This window comes from Orbicella faveolata, unplaced genomic scaffold (genome assembly GCF_042242905.1).
Source record: "Orbicella faveolata isolate gen_17 unplaced genomic scaffold, um_ofav_v1 contig_2, whole genome shotgun sequence".
Lineage (NCBI taxonomy): Eukaryota > Metazoa > Cnidaria > Anthozoa > Scleractinia > Merulinidae > Orbicella > Orbicella faveolata.
Window position 1 is genome coordinate 6,604,950 of NW_028301547.1, and position 17,695 is coordinate 6,622,644.

Here is a 17,695-nt window from a genome sequence, read left to right on the forward strand (position 1 = left end):
CCATACTGTCTGAGCTAAACCTGGTTTCCACAGTATTAATCAAGCGTCGTTTTTACTATTCCCCCCGGCCCGTCCCCTCGACACTTTTAATCCACCGCAGAAGCCTGAATGAATGCGTATTGTGTAAGGCAAGGTAGGGCTCATTTCGCATCATTTGTCTTGCTACCACGCCTCACAGGTTGATTGTGTCCCTTAGAGCCGTTAAGGAATCATGAGCCATCGGTTTTTAACCCAGAATTCGTGACAAGCAACTGAAAAGAATGTACAGGGTGAAGTGAATGAGAAACGTTAAGCACGTATAAAGTATCGCCATCAATCTCAAAAACATCAACAATGATACTTAAGTTGGCTGAAATATTCACTCAGTTTATTGAAATTGCTCATGGCTTTGTCTTAACAAAACTACAACTAAGCATGGACGAGAAACAAGAACTGTCGCACAGCTGAACATGACTGGGAAGGATCTGATCTTCTCCCACAAATAAGTTGATGCCAAGCTGCTGTTATACATATATAGCTCTATAAGAACTGGCAACTTTAATGTCCGCCCAAAGACACGTCGGGAACTACTGAGGAAAGATGGGACAAATAAATACTAAATGACACACGGAGACTCAAGTAACTAATACAGGTGAGGTTACGAATAAAAAATTTACAGTACAAAAATACCTTACAAATGAATAGTGTCATACACGAATACACATCCAAACTACCATGTGAAACAGTTTTGTATTTTGTTTGAGTAGCCAAGCATAGTCATTTGCGTCTGCACAAAGTGCGAACCAGTAAGTCATGCGAGCCAACATGCAAGCCATTCCGGTAAGCCTAGATAGAAAACGGTAATTAGCCTAAGTAGCGCCCCCACCCCCTAAAAACAAACAAACAAACAAACAAAAAACCGTTGCCTTTGTCTTTACAGCCGATAGGGACTACTGGCTCGCATGGCTCGCATGGCTCGCCGGCTTGTTAACTTCGATAAAACTCCTATTAGCCTAACTAACATTCCGTTTAGTCTAAATATAATAGCACTCTAGTTAGCTTAGCTAGCTGACGCTTAGCCCTTTTATTGGGGTTAGGGATCCTAGCTGCATGCATACCTTGTTGGCTCGCATATTAGTAACACTCGAAGCCATGCAATGCACAAGACTGCCACGAAACTTAAAATCAGCAGTATAAAAAGGTCTATATTTTTTTTCTATATATATATTTTTTCCAATTCCTTCGAGTAATATATATATTTCTTTGTTTATAAAAAGCCATCAAAACTGCTTTGCAGTTAAGTTACGAGAATAGGCAGCTATGTCCAATGCATATTTACCTTATTTAAACATCAAATTAAGTGCTAATTCTAATGTGAACTTTAATTTCGTCACTTTATATGCTATCGTGCTATTTGCAATAGTGTTTACGTGGAAGCTTAGGCAATAACACTAGTTTGACCAATTGGCATATTTCGATATACTAAGACTTGATCCTTGCAGGCAGGTGCAAAAGATCAACTTATTTTGAAATTTAAAAATGCGTATACGGTCGAACCTCCCGTAGGCGACCACCTAGGCTAGACATAAGGGTGCAACTTCTTATCTGCACAGCCGCATAAGCTGATTACTGAGGAGCGTGTACATCATTAATTAATCAGGATGGCAATTACATCTGGTCACCTTCGAAGCCGTTACTTCGGTGGTCACGCAACGCTTTCCCCACAGACAGCGGAGTAAAGTAGCGTCACGACCCCAATAAAGGCAGCGATGGAGACTGCTATTCTACCCCGATCCCGGGCTCCTTCTCCTTTGCCTCCCTTGTGTTTGAGAGAGACAAGGGAGGCAAAGGAGAGAGAGCTTGGGATTGCAGTTCGCTAGTATACATATAGTTTCAATTGTTCAAAGGGTGGATAACATTTGTGTCCACCCTTAGAAAAACTGCCCCTTGTTGATATAGTACTTGACATTCTTTGAATCAGGAGTTGCTCATTGCAAATGCTTCTTTCGAATATAGCAAACAGCAGCCACAAGGAAGACCTGTGGAAAACAAAACGGCGCTTAAATTCAGCTACAACATAAAAATTCGTAGTAACGAGGAAACAGAATCAGATATGGAAAGCCCTTAAATTTTGCCATGCATAGTTCCGATTTATCTTTTTATTGCGTGACAGTGAAAACGATCTATACAGTGAACCAATCAAAACTCGAAGTATAATTACATGCACCTGACGTGAAGCGCGGGATAGACTCTTCCAGGCGTTCAGTTAGTTGGGGCGCAGCGCGAAAAACGACGAGCGAAAAAATAGGGGAGAAGCGCGGCAAGAGAAAACGAAAGAACGCGTTCTTTCGCTTCCTCTCGCCGCGCCTCTGCCCGATTTTTTCTCTCGCCGTTTTTCGGGCTTCGTCCCAACTAAGTGAACGTCCGGAAGAGGTTAAGCACGGGAAAAAGTGTACGAAAGAGTCACTACTGGATTTGGTTTTACTTCTGATTGGATGAAAAAGTGGCGCGAGCTCTTTACATCAAGAGTGTAGTGCAGTAAGTTAAAAACCAATTACTTTCGACAGTCAAATGAAAGCCGCAAAGATTTTGCATGGCTAGCCTCAGTTAGATTAGTAGCAATGCAAAGATAAAGATTTTGCGAGCGGTTTTTAGTTGATCGTCGAAAGTAATTCGCATTTGCGTTGACTTTTCATCACTAGGTTAAGCGATTGGAACTACATAACGTACTTTGTCATCCAATCAGAAGTAAACCAGGGCCAAACGTGAAGCGATCGCTCACGTTTTCGCGCTTTGTGACGTCTACAGGTATGAATTTGCTTTAAGTTTTGATTGGTTCACAGGTTGCTTGGGTCGCTTGTGATTGGCCAGAGTGATTACTTTGATTTTGGTTTTGCGACACTCGACTGAAAAGCGCTTTAAGAACAAACCTCGATCGGCAATGCGATAAGGATTCCACTAATACCAATAAATAAGAGATGGCTTCTTATGGAGCTCTTAACGACTTCCGAGCATCCCTGCAGTACAAAAAAAAAAATGAACGTTAAATGTTGAATGTTTACAGTGGTTAATATACTTACAAAGCTACAACTAGTGAGGTATCAGCCATGCAACTTACAGTGAAAGAAACAAATATTTCAAATAAACATGCGGGCGGAAGGAAGGCCAATTGACTATTAACGAGCACGACCGAGGAGTTGCCCTCGGGAGTACCAAGAGACAACTTCAGCTGAGCTGGTCAGAGTAAGGCTTGACCAACGAACCCCGGATTTCAGGACAGGTGCCCCAGCCCCTCGGCCTTTTCCTGCATATTCAAAGTTCTCACAACAGCTATCTGGCCTCCATGAGCAATGTTTTGTCAAAAGTGAAAGTATCAGATTTACATCTGCCATGATGGGTTGCATGTCTGAATTGCTTGCTCGGAAATTATTCTGCGATAACTAAGAGACAGTTATAAACAAAACATTCTTCCCCACACTTGACTGGCATGGATATACATGTTTACTAACTGGTGCCATTAATCAAGGCATATAAATTCCAACTTTACAAATGCAGGTCAATCATGGGTGCAAAATTCAAATAAACATTGTTGTAGAACTCACCCTGCGGTTGATGCTGCTAATTTCAAAGTGGTCTCCACAAGCATATTCATAGTTCTTACAACAGCTATCTGGTACTTTGTAAGTTCTTTTACCTCCATAAGGAGTGTCTCGCCAATCAGCGTAGTAATTCACTCCACAGCATTCGTCCTACACGAGGGAGCGACACCAAGTCAGCAGGAGATATAAAACATGCCATAGGAACCAGTTTGAAATGTCACGAGGGAATATCATTCAAAAGAGATTAATGTCATTTACATTACAAAGGGCTCCCTACATTAGCCTCAGTTGCAAGTTAGTTCCAGTCCAATACCGAGAATAAGAATGTAGCCTATGACCTGTAATGTACTACGAAAGCCGAGGAGGGACTTACGACTTCGGAGTTCCAACTTCTGAGTTCTGAGCCCTGATTTCCGAGTTCCGAGTTCCGAGTTCTGACTTCCGAGTTTCCAGTTCCAAGTTCCGATTTCCGAGTTCCGAGCTCCGACTCCCGACTTCTGAGTTTCGACTTCCGACTTCCGACTTCCAACTTCAAAATTTAAATGATCGATCTCCGACCTGCAACTTATTTCCCTGGAAATCGGGCCAGATTTTAATATTTGTATAGTTATGTTTCGGTAAGTTAGTGTTAAGCTGCATTGGGGGTCATCTACTTACTTGTTATGAAAATCTAATTTCTCTGAGAAAGTGGGAACAGAAACAGATACTTTTGCTTTGCAAAACCTTGTTGGCAACGCAACGGGTATCGAATCGAAAACGTCGCCAAATGCAAACAAAGATCGCAAAAAACTGAAACTAACAACTTTTGTAGTGCCATTACATATACAGAGGTATTGCATGGTGGCGAGAAGATATGAGTTTTATGTTCGAGTGGCAAGAACTATATAGATATTGTTTTTGCCACGAGAACCGTAACGCCTCCTCAGTCGTTTTGATTGCGTGACGCATCCCGTCATACCTTAGCTTAGATACGGGACCTTTAGTTGACTTCTCGTGCGAAGGAGAACGTTTTGAAACGCTACCAACCTGGTTTAGTTTTAGCTTCACCCGAAGCCACTTCACCCGAAGCCACTTATAAATATGGTTCATTACAGTCTTTGACAGTCCTGAACCCGGATGATTTGTACGCCTTAAGTCGTCACAACACCGTTGCTGAATAAACGGATTGGATTGTTAGACGTATGACTCGTACTACTGCGTACTCGCGCTCCACTGTAATTTTTATCATCTTATAAGTGAAAATAGTTTTTAATTTTTTAACTTAGGATAGAGGGCCACTGGTTCCTCAGTTTTTTACTGTTATGTGTTACTTACTTACTTACTTACTTACATTCCATACCGAAAGGCGGACGTTACAAGAACATAAAATTCATATCTTCGAGCTACCGTGTAATGTTCTTTTTATTAAATAGACATGCTGATGACGCCGTTTTTGACCATTTTTCAAAGATTTCCGACCACTTTCCGAAGATTCCGAAGATTTTCCAAAATTGCTCCGAAGGCCAGACGAACATTTCCAAGCATTTTCCGAACATTTCCAAACATTTTCCGAAGATTACCGAAGATTGCCAAGATTGCCGAAGTCGACCGAAGAAGATCGGAAGATGTTTCGATCATACACCAACAAATTTAAGTGTAGTTAAAGGGGCAAAAGAGAAATGTTATCAAACATGATATCTTCACATGTGAGGATACGATACCGTTTTTATCAATTTGTTATCACTCGGTATACCACTGACGTTTATATAATAAAGACGCTTACATTATTTATACACAGTTTAGTCGCATTTAGCCTGCCAACCTGGTGGGCAATGTCCAAAACAAATTCATGCACAGCAAAAACCGTGAAAAAAAAACGTCGTGCTAGGTGAGCCACGGGGTAAAAATCGAGGAAGTGTTTCTACTATCATTTTGATATTTTTGTAATGTTAAAAAAATTCTTGCACAAGCTATTGCCCACCAAAAAATCATACACAACCGAAATGTGAGAAAAGTTTTTTTTTCGTGCCCCAGAAAATTCTCACCACCCCTCCCCACTCCCTTCCTTAGAAGAAAATAATGATCCGTCGCCTTATGATGTAAATAGGGAGCTTACGAATCGACGACTTTTGCACGACGCCGCCGTTAGATTGCGTGACATGCTCACTGCGCATGCGTTTCTGAGCACTTCCCAGCTTCGCGCCAAAGTCGACGACGTTGGTGAGAGCGATTTGCCGGCGTCTTGGAAACAGGAGGCCGTGAGATTAGTTTTCAAAGTTTTCCCTCGATACTTCGGGTATTTTTGCCAGATAATTTAAGTAGCACATTAGGGGCATGTCCTTGATGTTTGATTTTAATTTTATTTGCCTGTTTTCGTTCAAGAAACGACCTTTTACAGTGCCATGGCGAACGCTATGAGTTCAACCAACACTGAAAGCGGTCAAAGCACGACACGGTGTGAATGAAAAGCAAATTGCTGTATGAAAAATCTTTCATTTTAATCACGCTTCACTGAAATATAAGACATTTTTTGGTGTACAATGAATTTGAAAGGACTAAAAGGTTTTAGCATTCGTGTCGACAGTTAGAAACAAGGACTAGATAGCTCAACTAGAGAGCTAGGCGATTTTTTCCTCTGTTGTTTTGAGTGGTCTTATAGCCAGCCTAATCTTTTAGAACCCAGCCTAATCTTTTACAAAATTTTTCTCGACGTACAGCTGCGCTTTCTTTTCTGCCATGCTAGCACATTTTGTTGGTCTGTCTTGAGTATATTTTTTCTCGAGCTCCTGAGACAAAAAAAAATTGCCGGTCGCGCATAAACGTCGTCGTCTTTACTGCGAATCGTAAATTCAAATTTCTACAAGACGACGACGCGAGACTATAAGGTGACCCAGCGGCGCCGTCGTCCGAAAGTCGTCGATTCGTAAGCTCCCTAATAATATCATATCCCGTTATGTGCTCTGTTCATCATTGGACGGCATTGAAGAACCATTGAATTTTGACAGATATCATTGTGAAGTAAATAAACTTAGCAAATAGTCTCACCGCGTTACTGAACTCCTTTAAACATCTGAAATATCAATTCTTAACAGCGTATTGCGTGACATTACCCCAAATTAGCGCCTGGGGTTGAGAGGAACTCCCTTTTGAAAGATACAAGGATGCTCATCATCTCCCTTAGGGGTATAAATTTCGGATTTTTGGTGTCCATTTTAATTGTTTGGTATAAGACAATAATTTGATCTCAAATACAATACCTTAACACTAACTTACAGAAACATAATAGTACAAATATTGAAATCTGGCCGGGAACCCAAAGTCTGATTTGGTTGAGAATATAACGCAAAGAGCGATGATAACCATTGTATTCCAACGCATTCTTAGTCAAGCTACGATGGCCTAAGAACAAGAGTTTATACGATTCTGATTTGGCTAAGTTTGACCCGATCTCTAGGGACACAAGCTTCACGTCGGAAATCCATCCTTTCAATTTTGAAGTTGGAAGTCGGAACTTAGAAGTCGGAACTCAGAAGTTGGAAGTTGGAAGGGGGCCGCTGTAATTGGCTAAGCTGTAGCGGCTCCCCTGGCCATTTTGTTTTGTTTTGCGGTCTGTTTTTTTTTTGTTTTTTTTTTTGCTTCCTCTTCTTTTTTCTTTTTCTTTATGTGTAACAGTAGGCCGAAGCTTAATAAATAAATAAATAGATGTCAGAAGTCGGATGTCGAAAGTCAGAAGTTGGAACTCAGCAGTCGGAAGTCGGAATTCAGAAGTCGGAAGTCTGAAGTCGAAACTAAGAAGTCGGGAGTCGGAAGTCGGAACTCAGAACTCAGAAGTCGGTACTCAGAAGTGGAAAGTCGGAAGTTGGAAGTCGGAACTCAGAAGTCGAAACTCAGAAGTCGGAAGTCCCTCCTCGGCTTTCGTAATAGTCCGCCACACCTTTTTTTTTTGGCTTAACTGGGGAATCAAAAAGCTTTTTAAGCCAACTCTTGATATTTGAAGCAGGCATGTTTCATATAATACTTATGACTTGGGTGGTCAAAAAAAATTTTGAGGAGTTTAATAGTGGAAAAAAAGGCTTGCTGTCATGCTGCAAATTGCCTTTTTGAGTAGATGGGAGCTAATTTGGCCCATACCCAGGCTGAAAGCCTGAAAATCTCCTAAATGTTCAAAAATTGCGTTTTGGCAAAACGCTCCGGGAGTCAATGGGTTAAAGTACAATATTATAAATTAAATAGTACACACCTTTGACTGTATTCTATCAAGAATTGTTATCTCAGATTTCAATCCATATTCTTGAAGCTGACTCCTCAAATCATCCTCTGCTTTATTTCCCACCTGATTAATAATAATACTTAATATAAGCAAAAGAATATAAATCTAACAAATAATAGTAAATGGAGTCTAATTATACTCTACATGTTACAGTACAATGATTACTAAATTACAAAAATCAATATACAAGATTACAATGAAGATACAAAACTACAATTTATATATTAAAGGATAGAAAGGTAAAGCCTAGTGACCTGTGTCTTGCCAGCACTTACCTCTATTTCCAATCTCCCCCCTCCCCAGATGGCCGGCAGTTTAAAAGCACATCACAGAGTTAACCCCTGCATTAAATTTGCTGGTATCCATTTTAACTGGAAAACACCTCCATGGTGAGAGGTACGGTGAGAGTGGCGTTTACTGCCCAAAAGCACAACTCAGTGGCAGATCTAGGGTAGGGGAACCCCGCACCCCCCGCCTTATTTTGGGTAAAAAAGGAAGAAATCACAAAAGGAAGAAAAGCCAGCAGGGCAAGCCAAAGAAGCCCCCCCCCCCCCCCCCCTGAGTCATTTGCTATCAGCTATCCCAAACCCTGGCACCTCCCTTGAGCATTTAGCAGTTGATAAAGCGAGAATCTACAGTATTACACATTTATCGGCCCCCTCAACTGCCTTGAGTGAAAGTCAATTGATCAATATTTCTTAACAGCGACAGAAACTCACATTTCCAAAGTAAACAAATGCTAAGATTGCAGCAATTAAGGTAAGGACTGAAGCCACTGAGAGGATCACAATAAACTGGATTGGGAGAAAATATAAAGCACACGATAATTAAAAATAATTTTAATTTTTAAGATCGTGTGTACACACTGAACATGCATGATATCTACCGGTTTTTGATGAAAGCTATACTACTGCACATCAACCACAATGCCACAAAAAAGTATTGACTTTGGTACAACAAATGCGTTGTTGTTTTAATCTTTAATTGTTTAAAATATTTTTTCTCCTCCCAAGTTACATTTCATTGATTTGACCCATCAAGTTCTACATATAATTATATGTAACTAAAACTGACATACATGTAACAAAGCATGATGTACAGTATGGGTTTCTCATTGGTAGAAATAAATTTGTGCCAACTCTGTCACACATTTTTGAAGTTAAATACTGTAATAATTTTTATAGGTACAGTCACTGTGGTAATTCACAATATAATTATCAATTGAAAACAATTGGGACAAACATGTCAAAATCAATAATATATATATATGTATTTGAACAGTTCACTATAAATTAGGTTAAACAGGTTTACCGCTAATGAGCGTTTATGCACAAGAGGTGGTGCTGCATCAATGAATCTAGTAACCAAGATTTCCAAACAGCCAGCCACGACACTACAAATACCAGCAGGAATGAGCAAACTTGATGCTGACTGAAATGGTACAGAAATTACTGCAGCATGATATCCTTCATGAACCAACACCCCTACTCCAGCTCCAAACATGAAAATACCTAGAAGCTAACATACAGGACTATGGATTAAAATCAATTGAGAATTAATTACATGGAGCTAAGCACGAAAATATAAACATGTAAAATTAAATGACAGTGTCGTCAATCCATTATCTTAAACTATCATTTGACATTGCCATTATAGGTCTTTTCATGGCCAACTACGGTATAGTGTGAACAAACACTCGATTTGAAAACCAGTATCAATGGTAAATAAGCAAGATCTAATGGATAGGGTCAAGGGGGTAGGTTGACCTATACACCTTTTCTTCCATGACCCCAGGCCACTCCTAAGTATAGGCCTTAAAAAGTGCCAAACTGTTTCCCATCTTCCCCTCTAATTTTGGATCACAGAAGGCTTTATTCTAACTTCACTCCACCCCATTCTCTTCAAATGTGCAAGCATTAGGTAATGCAATTGTTTTACTTTTTCTAAGCTAATCTCCCCACTCTTCACCCTCATGCTGGATTCACCTTAGCTAATGGAAGCGTCCATTAACATACTCACCACAGCACAGAGGCCGATACATGGAAGGACTTTAGTAATATAATGTCTTGCTCGGTGGAGGCCTGGTAGGGCGATCTCCATGACTGTCAATCTGGTTTACTCTAAGAAAGGAGTGCAAATTGAAAATGAGTGTATTTGCATTTGCAACTCCACCATCTTCGAGATAACATTACTTAATGCTGTTTACATAGTGTTGTTCCATAAAATATCTGTTCCATGCAAGTTTTTTCTTTTTGTTTTCTGTCTTTTTTTTTTTCATTTGGCTTTTAGCCTCCTTCACCCTTCTTAGTTCTAAGAATTTCAGTTTATCAACATGCCTTCCTTTGGTTTAATAACTTTGACCTCCACCTCACCCCCCTGGGCTGACCCCCTAGGAACATTTTCCTCACTTGCCTTGGGGTGAATATTGATAGAATTTTTTTGGAATGACACATTAAATTTGCTTTACAAGTTAACTGGACAGGCTGTCATTGCAAAGGTAAAAGCTAGAGCTCAAACTTAATATTTTAATTCTCTCATTGGCCCGGGTCGCACTAGAGCCAATTTTGTTTGTATAAGTAATAAATCTGTCAACAAGTAGCGTAAAATAAGTGCGAGCCCCAGTTTCAAAAACTTCGCCTATCTTCAAAGAAGCCGAAGTGCTGCCTTGGAGGCTTCCAAATTTTGGCAAAGCAAACAATTTTGTTATTTTAACCATTTAACTGTCATATTTTTTAAAACATGCCTGGATAAAATTACGGCGAGAAAATAACTTTGACGGCTAGTTTAGTTTGGCACGTGTGATGGCAGGACAAAATCATTTTTAACCCGGTCCATCTGACGCTTTTTTCAGTTATTTCAATGCAAACGAGGAATATGAGCGGCATTTTTATTCAGATTCTTATGACTCGCACCCTGGATCTGGTTACTGAAGAGATGGCTTCAGCGAGACAATCTTCTTCGATCGAAAGTTGCGCAAGCAACAACTCAAACGCAAGCCGAGCAAAACTGCTCGTCCAATTTATGGGCCGGAATTCACGAGTTGCTGTATACTGGAGAGTCAAGAACATACAGCGTGGATAAAAATCTGCGAAGAGTTAAGCTCTCGCATGATTACTAGTTACGTATATTTCAATCAGTAATGTTTTGGTTCCAGCATGTTGGCCTAATGCGACTGCTGCCAAAATTTGGAACTTGCAAAATTTTTGCCCATTTTTTTCCTCACGAAAAATAGGAAATATTTTAAACAAACAAAATTGGCTCTAGTGCAACCCGGGCCATTAGCACAATATGTCTACTCATCCCTTCATCAGTAGCTGCATAGTTCTTTTTCCCAATAAATATACAAGTGTTTATGTACACATACATGTATGCCCAAAATGTCTAGACAAAACAATTATAGGAGCACTTATTTTACCCTTTAACTATACAACAATATACTTGACATTCTGTCCATACTAACACTTGGTGGTTAACCAGTTGAGAAATCTTTGTATATATTTTTTAATGACACTTCTGGACAACCACTTATACAGAGGACACTCTGCCATTTCACATTTATGTATTACATTAGCCGTGTACACGTACATGCACATCAGTGTATGTACATGATCTATCTATTGTAGCTGATGGACGTCTGGTAAACCATTCTATTCTGAAATCAGGAAGGGGTGGGACTATCAGTGTGGCACAGGCTTCCATCTAGAGAGTCATCATTGTAACAGCAATTAACTCTGGATTACTTCTCATCATGGGGCTGCGGAGTCAGCTTCCCATCCTTCCCCCCCTCCAATTCCCCATATTGGGTGAAATAATATTATAGTCAACCACACGATTGCATTGCAATTATCTGTTTGCTGAAGGTGCCCTTCCATACTTCTGGGTGTATTAAGGTACTATAGTATTGCCCAAGAACACAACACAAAGTGTTAACCGATAGTGCACCACATACAAATACACATCACCTATCATGCTTTGGTTATGATAATTTATAAAATCAAGAAATAAATGCCTTGAATAAACTTATAATAATTGGAAGAACACCAGTTTGATCTTTAAGGCAGATTTTGTTTGGAACATCGTTGTAAGAGTGCTATCTTAACTATCTGTTTGTCTAGTTTGAAGGACTTAAAAGCCCATCCCCTTTCACCCTACCCCCAGAGGTGGTGAGTTGGTTTAGCAACTGCACTTAACTGTTTCATACACAAGTCAGAAATGTTAAACTGAGACACCTTCATGTTACAATGAGCTACGTTGTTATAAGCCTAACTCAAATTCGATCTTAAAAGCTTTATGAGCTAAACTTATCAGAACAGGCTTAAGTCTGTATCTGTCTATAACTGTGGAGACTTGAATGAAACGGAAATTTTGTTCGGGCGTGTTTTTGTCATCCCTGCTGAATGCCAAACTTTATCATATTCTGAAGGTAGACAAATAGGCTTCTTTTTAAACGACCCTCAAACTAGAAAGTAAGGGACTACCTTTACAAACAGTTTCAACGTGTTCGTGCTAAAAATGAACATCAATATTTAACCCAGCGGGTGAAACTGAATCAATATCAGGCAGACTGGTGAATAATTCCAATTGCTTACCTTCCAATCGGCCGTATTTTATACCTTGAAAGAAAGACTACCACCACCAAGCATCAATAACGTGTTGCAATTTATAATAAGCTAACAGCTTAGCCTTAATTAAAGTAGCTTCTACATTCACTCGAAACGCAAAAGACTTCCAGTTTCGTTCCGAGAAATGTTGTTATCGAAGTCCAACAGTCAAACAAAAGCCCGAGAGGATAATTAAGGGGCACTGGGTCCCAATGCTTGGTCATCCGGATATTTTTGTAAATATCTGTAAATTGCGGTAACAATGAAAATGTTTTGCATTAGAAAGAACATTTTTTCTCATAGAAAAAAAGAATCTATTGTTCCTGCCATGCAACATGGCTGCCGTACAAAACCTCTATAACAAGTTTTTAGCATAAATATAAGATATTTAGGTCTCAAAAATATAAAGAATAAAAATACCTATACTCTCCAGCCTCAAAAGCAACAGACTATAATCTCAAACAAACGCCATATTAACAAAGCCAAGTTTAAAATAAGCTGTGTCTATATGTCCAGCCGGACAGGTTCTTCAAAATACTCCGTATCCGTCAGTCAAATTTATTTTTTATAGCGGAGCTTCAGCGCGCGAAGCGCGCCAGCGAAGCACCATGGGTAAGTAAAATTGGTAACCCATCAAGCCGAGAAAATTTGGTTATGACGTCAGCGTACGAGCGAGCGAGCGAACGCCGTCCGTACAGACTCTGGGGGAGGGGGAGGGGCGTCTCGCGGTAGCCCTCACGGGGAAGCTAGGGAATGCCATCTGTTCTGGGCGGGACTTTTCAGAAAAGTCAGGGGAAAAAAAATATTATTTCTATTTGTTATGTTAACAAACGATCGGAGGGGTTGATCTAACGTTTTCAAGATAGGGTTTAACTGAAGCAGAACGTGAAAGAGAACGGCAGAGAGCAAGGATTGACAGCCAAAGAAGTGGCGAAGAAGATCGCGAAAGAGCGGGCCAAGGCTAGAAAGGAGGCGAGATAGTACTGAACAGTGCTGTGAATTAGATCGAGTTAGGGCTAGAGAAAGGATATGAAATAATACCGAACAATGCCGTGAGGCAGAGCGAACGACGGCTATAGAAAAGAGCTGGAATACCCGAAAAATTTACTCAGAAGACTACAGAACTTCGCGCGTCGAGCTAGATGTGCGCTGTGCAAGAAGTCACATGATTTCATCAGGTGATCAACAAGAGAAATCAAACGTGTTTCTTGTGTTTAGAGGAAAAAACACAGCGGGAAAAGAGTAGTTGATTCGTTGATCTATCGAAAAGATTAGTTCAGTTCAGTCTTCGCAACTTTTGCTGGAAGTTTCTGCCTATAGGATTCAAACTGAAGTGAACTGCCAAATTGTGGTAAGCGACTTTTTTTACATAGAAACTTTCGCGTTTTCCATAAAAATTATGTAGTTGCTTCGGCGAGATAAGCTTAGAAGTTAAGCTTATATCTTCAATAGGAGTTTTAAAGTCTCCCCGATTATCTGATTGGGAACCATACTGGGAGAAATTTGATAAATTTCAAACAATAAGACTAGAGTCGTTGTTGAATATAAAGTTGCATACTGTAAACAAACAAGCTTAGTTTTCTGTTGTTTTTCGCCGTATACCGATAACCTCACGTCTAAAAGTAATAAAACTGTATTTGTAAATACTGCCAGGCGAGTTTTGAAGTTTTCTTTGTGTTAGTAAGGACAGCCGCTTTGTAGACTACTATAATTTCTTCTTCTGTTTACCTTTGGAAGAAGGAAAACCATCGATTTGCTACCCTTGACAGCTTTTGACGCTCGTATGTTGTCATGCATACTGCGTTTACAAATTATGAAGACTTCCTCGTTTTGTTTGGTGAATTTATTGGGTTTAGTGAAATGTTTGGCTGAATTTCTTTTAAGGTTGTTGGTAAAAGACTGGTAAAACCACGGCCGAAAAAAGGACTGCAAAGCCGTCGGCGAAAATAATATTCAAATTACGCTTTGGCGCGAATAATTATTAAACTTGAACACCGCAAGTCTTTGAGATTTTGGACGTTTTCCGGCTTCTAAATGCATTTGCTGGCTTTAACTGGAATGATAATCAGTCTTAAACGAATTTTCTGTAACATTTCTGGTATCCTTCGTTTGATTCAGGTGTAGTGATACTCATATTGACTCCATATTGTGTTTATGTAGTTTTCCTCGGTTTTGTTGCTGTTGTTGAAATGTCGAGTGGATGATTAGTATTACACTAGGCTTGCTGGTGCAGCAAGTATGGAATATAATTTTCCAATAGTAAATCCATACACTCTTCTGAAACGTGGTAAATTGCTAACAGCACCTCCATATTCCCCTTTTGCACATGAACATGAACTATTTTTTCTACATCAATCAGTGACCCTGCATGCAGAGAAAGCTCTACACGGAGACGATTCCATTGGTGCCACTGCATTTGGGGATACACGGTCCCTATTTTTCAATTTTTGGGGGGCTTTTCGTGTTCAACTTTGGTGCATGACTAGGATATATTTTTTATCCATTTAGCTGTAATTTTACTGATGTCTTAATTAAACATATCTTGGATTTGGTTGACCAAATGCACATATCCATCAAAACCTCCGAGTGTGTTCAATTGTCTACATGTAGTGAAGGCAAAATATGTGTAGATGGTATAACTTACTTACAGCTTACTGATTAATTTTTGACATAATTTAATGACAAAATTATATATTTGATGGGGTCACCCAGTAGTTAACAGTCCCTGTAGTCCACAATCTTCGTGGAGAAAAAAAAAAACATCAATTATTGAAGTTGAATTATAAAATTACTAATGGTAGCCCACGTGTAAGTATTCATCCACAAAGTGTTATTTTTACCATTAATGCCAGGGGGAGTTTTTCATTGTGAATGTTGCAATGTTGCAATGGATCTCATTATATTCCTGTATGCTGTTCTTAATACTGTACAGCTGTCATACCTTTAACTGTATCTTTTTACAGTCACTTTTGGGAAGTGTCTTAAGGCTATGTAGAATTCCAGTATTTTTTAAAAGGTAGACAGTATTAATAGCATATTTTATGAAAAAAAACTGAACTATTGATGGATGTACAACATGAAGGAAAATAGCAATGCACGATTATGTTACAAAATACATGTACAAATTCACGCCATCACTGAGTCAATTGTAAACATTGTAATATTTAGATTTAGCCAAGCCTAAAAGTGGAGCTCTTGGGCCGGGTTGCTCAAAGCCCGAGTAAGCTAACCCAGGATTTTGAGGTGAGTTTTGTAACTTTGCGTTGAGGTTTTCTGTTTATAATGTCTGGCCTTCTGTTTTGAGTTTCAATAATCTCAAACTACATAAAACATAAACAGTGAAAAACATTAGTACACCTTCTGAACAACCCAGCTCTGATCAACAAGTTCACCTAGCTTGAGCCCATGATCCAACAGAAAACCAGTACTTTGTCAGCGGTCAACTTTTTAAAAAACATGTGACCTTGATGAGCTCTTAACCTGAGCCCATGATATGGTCACATAATACTGGTCAGCAGATACCTTGTTTTGACAGCTGTCAATTGACCATGACATGGATGTCCAATATGATACATGTACGATTAAACTATGGCCACCATGTTCTGCGGCATTGGCTTTGTTGGGTGCACCCGCCACGATCCACACTGCTAGACATGCCGACCATGAAAAAATAGTTCTATGGTTTTCTATTTGTACACGTGCATGTGGTTCTGTTTCTATAGTTATGGGGCTCCGCTTGGCAGCGGCGGCTCGGAGCTCTGCTGTAAAGGTGGCTGTGTCGTACATTGTTTCACAAAAAATGGAAGGAAGCAATTAGTTCATGGTTAAAGGTTACTGTATATCTTTGACAGGTGTTTTGCATCCAAGAGAAGTAATGCTCCCCTTTTGCACTGTACTGTAGATACCCAAACCCCTATATCAAATTAAAGCTTATAGAGCTGGTTATCAAACGAGCCCAAGAATTTTGAAATAAAATGAATTATCCAATTATCCAGGCCCCCTAATGGGAGTGTCCAAATCACCTTTAGAAAGCTACAGGTCAGTGCAATTTTTTTGCTAATTTAATATGTTACTCAGGTTCTAGACCCAAAGTGCTTAAACAATTTGTCTGCATTTTGCCATATTCAATTTCAGTGAAAATAAAAGTTACAGAACAATTTTGAAATAGGATTAAAAAAATATACGAAGTGATTGTACAAAAATCACTTTTGGGAAAAAAAAATTCAAAATAAAATATCCCCTGACATGTTTTTGTTGTTTACATGTCAAATTAGCTATATCATGTAGATGCATGAAACTTCAAAAGGCATATGGTAACCCTAAAGACACAGCATTTACGGCAGAGGGATTCTGAACTATATCCTTATTCTAGATCTAGATTACACAATTATATCACTGTCACTCAAGACTGCATAACCATCATGATCTAAAGGGAAGGACAAGATCAGATCTACTGACTTTTTCAAAAAGAGGAAGCTTGGGATTGCATAACCCCAGATATGCATGTTTGCTAAGATGACTTGACATCCCAATTTGTTTATTTTTTTTTTTAACCAGCACATTCAATACAGACTAAGGACAGCAAAAGAGAAGCCACTAACTGGAATGCAAACAGTTTTAAGACCTAAATGGAAGATCAAGATGTCTTTTATTATTTGGACCAGGACAATAAACATTAACTGAGAAGAAAGTTGAAGCCACTAGATGGAATGCAAACAATTTATAGACACTACAAAAGTGTTACTCTTTTCTTTTCAGTCCAGACTGAAGTGTCATCATGTTCAAGATCATATATTTCATGAAAAGTTTACAAGGATCATATTTGAAATAATTTTCCCAATAAGCCTATTGCAATAGTGGACGACATCGCCTCAGCAAAGACAGGAAGATCTTCCAGTGTCATTTGTTGATTGCAATTATACAAATTAAGTAAGAAAGATACTAAAGTTACATTCCCCAGACCTGCTAATTAAACTTTGACAATCCTACCTGCAAGACAACTCAGAAGACTTGCATAAACTCTTCAGATCACATGAAATACATCAAATGAATGGTTCTTGATCCTTCTCAAACAGTACTCAACAATTATTAATGACACAAGATGCAACTATGGTACTGACAAACATGATGCCTGTGCTGACCTTTCATGAAAGCATATGCATTGCTGATGAAAACTTTAAATAAGCAAAAAAGCAAATGACTTTTAATTAATTGAATTAGGAAAAAAGTAGACATAGAGTTCTAGAGCTGGTATTCTTGGTTTGCAC

General features: G+C 39.3%; 1 protein-coding gene across 1 annotated transcript; it reads right to left on the bottom strand.

Moving 5' to 3' along the window:
• Nucleotides 1-345: 345 nt before the first annotated feature.
• On the bottom strand, nucleotides 346-12,602 carry LOC110061412 (CD63 antigen-like). The gene is made up of 8 exons (XM_020768249.2): nucleotides 12,417-12,602; nucleotides 9,847-9,947; nucleotides 9,139-9,345; nucleotides 8,547-8,621; nucleotides 7,798-7,890; nucleotides 3,582-3,728; nucleotides 2,910-2,996; nucleotides 346-2,018 (listed from the first exon to the last, which is right to left on the bottom strand). Exons 2-8 carry the CDS (start codon nucleotides 9,925-9,927, stop codon nucleotides 1,968-1,970), a joined length of 741 nt encoding a protein of 246 aa, XP_020623908.2. The 5' UTR covers nucleotides 9,928-9,947; nucleotides 12,417-12,602; the 3' UTR covers nucleotides 346-1,967.
• Nucleotides 12,603-17,695: the final 5,093 nt, after the last annotated feature.

Excerpts from the sequence above, each read along its gene's own strand:
- LOC110061412 (XM_020768249.2), bottom strand. The coding sequence starts at position 9,927 with ATGGAGATCGCCCTACCAGGCCTCCACCGAGCAAGACATTATATTACT. Across the intron at positions 9,346-9,846 it reads GTATCGGCCTCTGTGCTGTG|CTTCTAGGTATTTTCATGTT; the intron begins GTGAGTATGTTA and ends CCTGTATGTTAG. Across the intron at positions 8,622-9,138 it reads TGCATAAACGCTCATTAGCG|TTTATTGTGATCCTCTCAGT; the intron begins GTAAACCTGTTT and ends CTCCCAATCCAG.